The sequence below is a fragment of the Poecilia latipinna genome, unplaced genomic scaffold (assembly GCF_001443285.1).
Source record: "Poecilia latipinna isolate Pla-1442-1.1 unplaced genomic scaffold, P_latipinna-1.0 Scaffold900, whole genome shotgun sequence".
Taxonomy (NCBI): domain Eukaryota; kingdom Metazoa; phylum Chordata; class Actinopteri; order Cyprinodontiformes; family Poeciliidae; genus Poecilia; species Poecilia latipinna.
Window position 1 is genome coordinate 184,711 of NW_015113516.1, and position 8,858 is coordinate 193,568.

Genomic DNA, 8,858 nt, shown 5'->3' on the forward strand with positions numbered 1-8,858 from the left:
CGTCATTTCCACACCAGCGGCCCTCATCGACTGGAGGTAGCCTGTCTGCATGAATATATATGTCCTCCTGCTTTTTTCCTTTAATATCATCGGTCTACCAGATATTCCTTTAGCGCCGCTTTGACAGAACAGGAGGTATATGAGTGATTTTGTGTTATTTCACGTTTAGTTTGTAAAACTTGAAAAGCTTTAAGGTCGTGGTGACACAAAGTTATGAGTTTAGATTGATGATGTACATAAAGTATATATATATATATATATATATATATATATATATATATATATATTTTTTTTTTAGTTTGTTTACTGGTGTGAAGCACTCACCTGTCCTGCCAGCATTTCGTAAAGCAGAACTCCATACGCCCACCAGTCTACGGAGCGTCCGTACGGCTGATACGAAATGATCTGGTGAGGAGAGAGAGAGATAAAAAGAGACAAATTTCAGCTTCAGCTCAAACAGGCAGAGCAACGTCACGTTTCCCTCCGAGTGACGAGAACGTGAGAGTGGGTACAGGTTTTCACGACGGTGACAATCTCCTGCGAACATTTTAATTCAGACAGGATCCCAGCGGAGCTGCTTAATATTCAGAGTGGGATTTTAATCCTTTTAGGCTTGAGAGATTAGAAAATCTGTCAGTGCTAGTGGCTGAAAGAATATAATAAATGCTGAAGTTTTAATTTGGAAAAATACACATTTTGTGCTATTAGATGTTTTTATTTATGCTTTATGACAATGGAAAACAGCTTTTTGAGCATAAGAAAGCGAATAATCAAAGGCAGTAGAGACATTTGCCAGTGTGCTGCTTTAGAAAGCAGGATAAATGTGTCACATTAGACCTGCAACTATCAAATACTTTATGATTTAGTTTAATTAAACCATTCATTTTACCACCATCTGAAAGTACATCAAAATACAGAAAAAATTGTAATATAAGAAAACTATGACGGAAAACTAATAAAAAAGTATTGATACAGACTGATAAAGACGCTTATTTCATGATATTGTAATATTGTTCAGCCTTACCATAATTAGACTATTTCTGTGTTTAAAATCCATTTTAATTAGTTATTATTTAGGATTATTTTCTACAAAATTGAGTTTGATTAGTTTGAATTTAATTACTGAAATTCATGGTTTGGGTAATGTTATCATTAATCAAATCTATATGAGTTATAACAACATTTAATTTCCCTTTGGGATCAGTAAAGTTGAATTTATATCATTTGAAGGCAAACTTTTACCAAGTTTTTTTTTTTTGTCCAGTTTCTAGTGAAAATATCTTAGTACACTTAAAATAAGACAAAACTGATTAATAAACAACTTTTGAGCAAGATATAGAAGCTTGTTTAAGTCAATAACTCCTTAATATTGATTAAAACAACTACTAGTTCCACCGGTGGAATATTTCATTTATAATATGAAATGTTATGTGAAATAATCTGATGATGTAAGAAATTAAACAAATAGATCAGTTAGTCTTTAAACAGAAAAATAAAACAGATTTAAAGCTCTGACATCTCTACATTTCCTCCTTCCATTGGACTGCGTAGTGTCCGTCTCTAGGCAACCACAAGCGCGTCGGTCCGTAGCGTTCTGGGGGTCCTTTAGCTCACACCACGACAATTTAGCTGACCTTAATATTTCCTGTTTTATTTTGGTCATTATTGTTACACTTAGTGCTGATATGTGTGTGATAGGCGTGTCTATCAGACATTTATAGAAAAACGGAACAACTCGCCTCTCATTTCGGTTCAATACGGGACGCGACAGTTAACAGCCAAATACGGGACGATTCTGTATTTTAAGGGATGGGTGGCAACCCTACATGTGGGAGTTATTCAATTCTTTCGCCAGCTGATCATTTTTCACAGCTTGACTTTATCTGATGTTTGATGTGAAGGAGGCATAGCCGGCGCTGCAGAGGACAAAACGCTCCTGGATCCCAGGAAGCTGCTCTCCCTGCAGACATGCTCTGCGTTGACAGACGGAGCTCCTGCGCGTCGCTCTGACACTCGCTAAGGTTACTGCTCTCATCCGGTGAACTTCATTCACCACACTCTGAGGACACACATAATGTATTTGCACTTCCCAACTGTTTACACATCATGAAAATAAAAAGAAAAAAGAAAAAATCGGCAGCATCCATGAGACGTGGACAGTGAATGCAACCTTGTGCATCAACGAATCCCTCCAAAAATATTCACACCCTTTCAATCTATTCCCACGTTGGTGCGTTGCACCCGCAAAAACATCAGTGCAATTTTTTATCAGGATTATATGCAATCGGTCAACATAAAGTAGTTGATGTTTTAAATATTTCTAATTAGGATTTCAGCAACACTTTTGCTGCTCAGGCTTAAAAAGTTTAAGAAAAATATGCCAGTGTGGAACGTCTGTGAGAGCTGGGGAGGGTGTTTTCCTATTTAATCTGAGATTAAGTTGTGGAAAAGTTCAAAACAACTTTAGATTATTGCCCAAAATCCCACATAGCAGTGTTCAAACCAGCTTCTGAAAATGGATAAAGAAGATGGCACAACTTCCAAACCTACCCAGTCAAAGTCTTTTAACTCGTTAACTGTCATGATGAGGGTGGAGCCATCGATTTACAACGAAGTGTTTTGATGGTGACGGTTTAGGAGTAAAGAAACATAGCTTTGGAGGAGCTGCATGTGTCCACAACTCAGGTGAGAAAAATTGGAGACACAACTGACTTCATCAGTCCTGCATTTCAAAACTGTGGCCTTCATGAGTGACAAGAATGAACCATTGCTGTAAAAAAAAAAGGCCATAAAAAATCCCACTCGCAGTTTGTCACAAGACAGTGCAAGAGGAACATGCAGTTCAAGGCGCTTTGGTCAAATGAAACCAAAATGAAATGTTTTATCTTAATGTGAAACCCTTTACATGTCCTGTGGAGCTCATCTGAACAATCGATTCCCAATCAAGTCTGTTAGCATCATGCTACGGGAATGCCTTCCTCCTGAAGCCGGTCGCAGTTAATTTCATCGGCCCAGTCAAAGTCCACACCTAAACCCAATTATCTGTAACAAGACTTGAGCACTGCCCTTCAGAGTCATTCCCCTTTCAATCTGACAGAACTGCAGCTACTCTCCAAACAGGACGGTCTCTGTAGATGTACAACACCTGGTTGTACATTTAACAGTTATCCTGTACTTTCTATTGGCCTAACTCAAAGTGCTAATAAGATACATGAAGGTTTGAGGATGTAATCTGACATCATGTGAAGCAGTACAAGAGATACAAATGCTTTTGCTGGTCACTTTAAAACATGAGATGTTGCTGCGCCCACACACACCCACCCACACACACCCACGCACACACACACAAAATCCACTGTGATACAAGCGCCATGCATCTCCTCAGGTCCTGTTCGGAGTCAGGACCGATGACCTCTGCTGTACGCGAACCCGCCCTCAGGAACTCATTTAACGCTTACAGCACAACATTTAGCCAAAACCGGCAGCAGAGATGGGAAAAAAAAAAAACCCACATAAAGTCACACACGACATATACCTGTGGATAGAAAGAGAGTTGTGTGGAAGCAGATCTACTCTGGGAATCACAACCTTCACCTAACCACTACCTTTCCCCGCGGGAACACAGAACAGGCACACAAATAAATGCAGGTGGGGGAAACGCTCCTCCGGCGCTGATGCTCTCCTGAGGGCTGATGGGAGACAGCTGGGCCTGTAGCAGACAGATCCACATGCTCCTGTACCGACATGTTACTTTTAATACGAGACCACGTGGAAGTATCAGAGAGCAAAGATTCGGTTTCATCACAAGCGGCTTGATTTGTCTTGTGGTTTTCCATCAGGTTAAATCTTCTCTCAGTGCCTCCCATTGTGGACACGAGTCAGTATATCTCCTGGTGTTTACATTTTCGCATACGTTCATGTTACAACAACCTTTAATGCACCTTGTTGGGATTTTATGTGGTAAACCAACACAAAGTATTGAATAATTGTGAAGTTTGCGAACACACATTGTTTTCAGTGGAATTTAGAGCCGGACTTTGACAGCACCATTCTTATGAATGGGTTTTGATCTAAAACATTTCTATGGAGACCCTCTGGGGTTTTGTGAATGTTTTTGTGATTTTTTTTATTTTTTCTTTGTAATCCAAACCACAGATTTTGAGAGGATTTTGCAGTAATGTTCCCCCTCTCTCATGGAGAGCAGAGTTTCACCGCCTTGCTCTGTCATTTGAGCTGATGCATGACGGTAAATGTGACTTTTTTATTTCTCATCACATCGATCACAGACAACAACTTGACATCACGTTGGGCTAAAGCAGCAGTGGAGTAGAAGTAAGAGATACCTGTGAATGCTAACTCCCACTTGCTACTTTGGGTTTCTAAAGTAGCAACACAAAACCCCAAATCAACCCAAATATTTTTGTTTAAGTCTGCAAAAAAAAAAATAAATAAAATAAATCCCCAAACAATGATGCCTTGGCTTTAAAAATGTGGGAATATTTTGATTTCGTGTGAATTTCCGTGATTACGGACAGAAGGATTGTCTGGTGTAGTTCTGGCTTTATGTTCAGGGTTTTTGTCTTTCTGACAGCAATTACTCGCGTCAGATTTTATTATTAAAACTACAGGCAGCCTGAGATTCTAAAACAGCGCAGAAAATCAAAGCTGCCGTTCACAACTTTTTCTTCTATTCACCGATTTTGCCAAGTAAAAAACAAATTGACTGGAGATAATCCAAGTCAAAGGGAGAAAGCCCAGACTGTTGCTGAAAATTAGATTTTTTTTTTTCTGAGAAGAATTGCACATTCATAAAAACATATAAACTCCTTTTGTAAGCTCTCAAATGTTTGACAAAACTCCACAATCCTCCGTTTAAAATCCTTTCACAACTTCAAATACCACAAAGACGAGTGCAGCTTAATCCTGTCTGGCTGAAGCAAAGGAGCTGTAACTGGTACGCTGAAGGTGAGCCGCCGTCCGAAGCAGCCAGCCTGACTTTTACTCAGACAGGTGATAGCTGCTTCTGGCCGAAGGGCGTGATGAGCTGCGACACAGCAGGGAGCAACTGGAGGATCTTTAAGAAGGGAAACTGAATAAAAGGCGAGCAAAGCGCGCTGAATCGTCTCAGGCATCTCTTTTTGTCACCGTTAATTCCTGTACCGCGCAGTAAACAGGTTAATATTTAATGTCCTGTCTCTGCTCATTCTCAACGGCAGAATTTGATTTGTGAAATTCATTGTGAAGGACAGCCGTCTGTGAAGAATGGCCGTCCTTCCCCCCCTCTCAGCCCGACGCTGGACGCAGGTTGATGCGCTGCTCATGTCCAACTGGGTGTCCAGTCGCTGCTGGACTGGACAACAGCTAATAATGCCGCCAGCGTTTTGTGCGCATGAATAAAAACGTTAAAAACCAAATTAAATTTAAATGAAATACAACAGAGTTCAACAGTAGGTTCAGTTTGTACGGCTTCATTTGAGAAAATGGTGTTAATAATTAAACCGCATATGAGAAACGTATCTATTTTTTATACCGTTACATCTTTATGTTTTATTTACATTATTCCTCTGAGTGATTGAAATTTGCTTCAACTTCCTTTACTCTTATACTCTAAATTTATGATGGAAAACAGACTAAATGTCAGCAGCGCTGTGAAGGCCCAACAGGACTGAGTTAAAAAACTTCAGAGGGACAGGAGGGGGAATACGAAAGGTAAATAATTAATAACCGGTAAAGTGGATTCCCACTGAGCTCATCTCTTCTTGTGATTTCTATCGGACAGATTGGCTGGAGTCGTGCACTATTTATCCCCTCATTTTCCTCGGACTTCAGTCAAGCGCCAAGCGAAATTACTCACAAAACTGGTTTGGGAATACATTGGAATATCCGCGCTTTTCTGCACGGCAGCTCAAAATGTTTTTGACTGAAAGATTGAGAGTGTGATTTGGTTTCTCAAAAGCCCTAAAAAAAAAAAGACCTTTTTGGAGGCATTCACATTCAGAGCTTTCCAAATTCCACTCTGGAGGTTTTGTTACCAGCTAAGAAAAAGATGTCCAACTTTAATTATTACATGAAACTGTAATTTCAAAGAATTGCAGGTGAAAAGGTGAAAACCAGTCTTATTTATGTTTTGTTGAGTCCAAATCCTCGGCTGCCTTCAGAGCTTTAGATGGGACGTATTTGGAAAAGCGCTTCTCTTTTATCTCATTTTGTGTTTTTAATTAGCCGGAGGGTCAAAGACCACACTGTGAGCGTGAAACCTCCGAGATCCTTGAGCTCGCTTCTTTGTTTTCCCATAGGAAATCCACCGACCTTCTGTCTGACATGACAGCTGACAACAAAATCAGCCGAATGCTCTGAAGACACACGAGATCCGACGTGTTTTAACATGTGCAGAAAGAGAAGCGAACACTTGGTCCTGCAAACCGAAAGGCTAACGGAGAAGCTCAGAAATCTGGTTCACTCTGGACCTCGGTCCAAAAATAGACCCAACGCAACAAAAGACATCGAAAGAAATTAGCCCCGTTTACCTCATGACACGTGCTTAATACGGAGAGACAAGCTGCTCTAAACGTTGCTGATCTGCTAAGCGGAAAGTTTTAAAACACCAGAGCAAAGTAGGTTAATGCCAGGCAGCACATCACTAAGGTCCTGTACTGCAGTACGGCACATTTGGTGCACTGTGTCACTGGAATTTGACCTTAGAGCCTCTCTAGCGACATTCTGTACAACCTAGAATATAGGCATGTAGACACATCAGGCCAACGGAGCACAGATATCTGCAGCCTCGTGTCAGGTCCGCTAAAACGAAATAACAACTAAAGGGAAGTGACAGAGGTGGGAAAAAACCTGTCAAAACGGAGGAATGTAGACAAATTTCAACAATGGGTGGTTTTCTTGTGAAAAACAAAATAAACAATGACACGTGCTGGCAGTGGCTGCATTATGTTAGCACATATTATAAAAATAACTCACTGAATAGACAAGAGCAGGAGGATGTTCACTGCATTTAGATGAAACAAAAAAAGTCCATTAGAGGTAAGCGATACTGCAAATTTTTGGTATCGATGCGATACAGAGTAAATACAAGACCAGGATCCCCGATACCGATACTTTTTACTTAAGCTTGATGTATCATCCAACTTCTGACCTTGTAGTTTTTTTAATTTGAATTATTTTCTCCAAATCAAGAAAAAAAAATTGGACTACAAATTGGACCAGCTGTCTACAAAATATTACGATAATATATCAACATGACAGTAACGGTAGAAAAGCAGAACAAAAATGCGAACACTTTTCATCAACAAATAAAATGTGCAACACATCAGTATCATATCTGAGGTAGAATTGAGAAACTAGAATGGAAACTACAATAACATTTCAAGAGGGAGTCTGAAACTAAAGTATCAATCCGACATTATTGATATTTTGAGTTGATTAGTGAGATGCGATGGAGAAGGTAGACATCTAGTCTTTAGTAACCGTGGATAAAATGCCCCACCATCATGTAGCCTACATGTATAAAACAAGTGGTTAGTAAAGTCTGGTGTGAACAGATTTGATCAAATCAACAAACACATCAGGAGGGCGGCTCGGTTTCTAAGTTAACTATTTCTATGAGTTAACTAATTTGCCACTTCCACAGGGAAATTAGCTTGACTTGAACAAGGAGAAACCATGGGGAAACAATCTCAGTCACTTCGTTCAATATTCCTTTTGCTCACTTCGACGTCCGTCGTGGTTCAATACAGTTAAACAGAACAAACACAACAATATGCCACCAAGCTGGTGGACTGCTGTCCTTTCAGAGTATTTCTTTTTCCAATTATCCTGAAAATCGTAATGTCACCAGCAATTTATGTTTCTAAGGGAGAGAGCAGCGTGTTGAAAACTACAAAAAGTTTCAAGAGTCAAAGAGTGCAGCTGAGGTGACATAGAAATATAATGCGGGTTGTGAAAAAGAAACAAAACAAGAACAACAAAAAAAGAAATAAAACAGAGGACAGTTAGAGTTCAGCACAAGACACCAGATCCGTTTGAGGCCACCCTGCAAAGCTTTGTGCTAATGTGACTCCGCTGTGACTCGCTGCCCTTGCCACGACACCGTCAGTGGACGACAACAGTTTCAGGCCACTGCGGCTTTTGTTCTCCGAACCGGCATATTCGTCTTTCGGCTCTGATAATAAGCAACCGGTTCTCCTCCCTGGTGTCCAGAAGAAGCTGATGCATTTCCTCCTGCCGCGGCCGATAAGACGACAACGGTCGTGCATGACTTGCACTCGTCACTCTCGCCCTGCAATCTGCTCCATTTGTGTTACTGCATGGAAGCTCCTGGTCAGCAGAGCTGATTCACTCAGTGTGTGTGTGTGTATGTGTGTGTGTGTGTGTGTGTGTGTGTGAACTTTGTACAAAGATAAAGTGGGCTGAAACTAAATAATGACATGATCTGAATATATCTAAGATTTCTTGCGTGTTTAAGCTCAGATTTTTTTAACATATGTATGTTTGTCTTTGTTTATGCTTGTGGCTTCGACAGTGTGCGTTTCAGTGTGTTGCTGGAGAGAGGTCCGTTCGTGTGCGTGTGTGTGTGTGTGTGTGTGTGTGCGCATGTGTGTGTGTGGGCTTGCCGCAGACATCTCTCATCCATTAGGCTTAATGCTACATGACAGTTCTGGATCACACTGCTAGCTATTCACGGCCACTCTCCTCACCGCAAACATACATGCACGCGAGTAGCAACCTATGTTTCTTTAGTCCTTGCTTATGAGGAGCACCGACTGGAAGGATTGTTTATCTTTCTGAAGGCTAAAGAAAACAAAAAAAAAAAAAAAAAAAAAAAATTTTTGTTTCGAAAAAAAAAA

At 40.4% G+C, this 8,858-nt stretch overlaps 1 protein-coding gene across 4 annotated transcripts in view; it reads right to left on the reverse strand.

Annotated features, from left to right (window-relative positions):
• The window catches only part of prkcaa (protein kinase C, alpha, a), a 148,089-nt gene that overhangs the window by 18,913 nt on the left and 120,318 nt on the right, over window positions 1-8,858 (reverse strand). For all 4 annotated transcript variants that reach the window (XM_015048708.1, XM_015048707.1, XM_015048706.1 and 1 more), the window contains one exon: window positions 325-405. In XM_015048708.1, coding sequence (XP_014904194.1) covers window positions 325-405 — 81 coding nt within the window. The remainder of the gene's footprint in view (window positions 1-324; window positions 406-8,858) is intronic.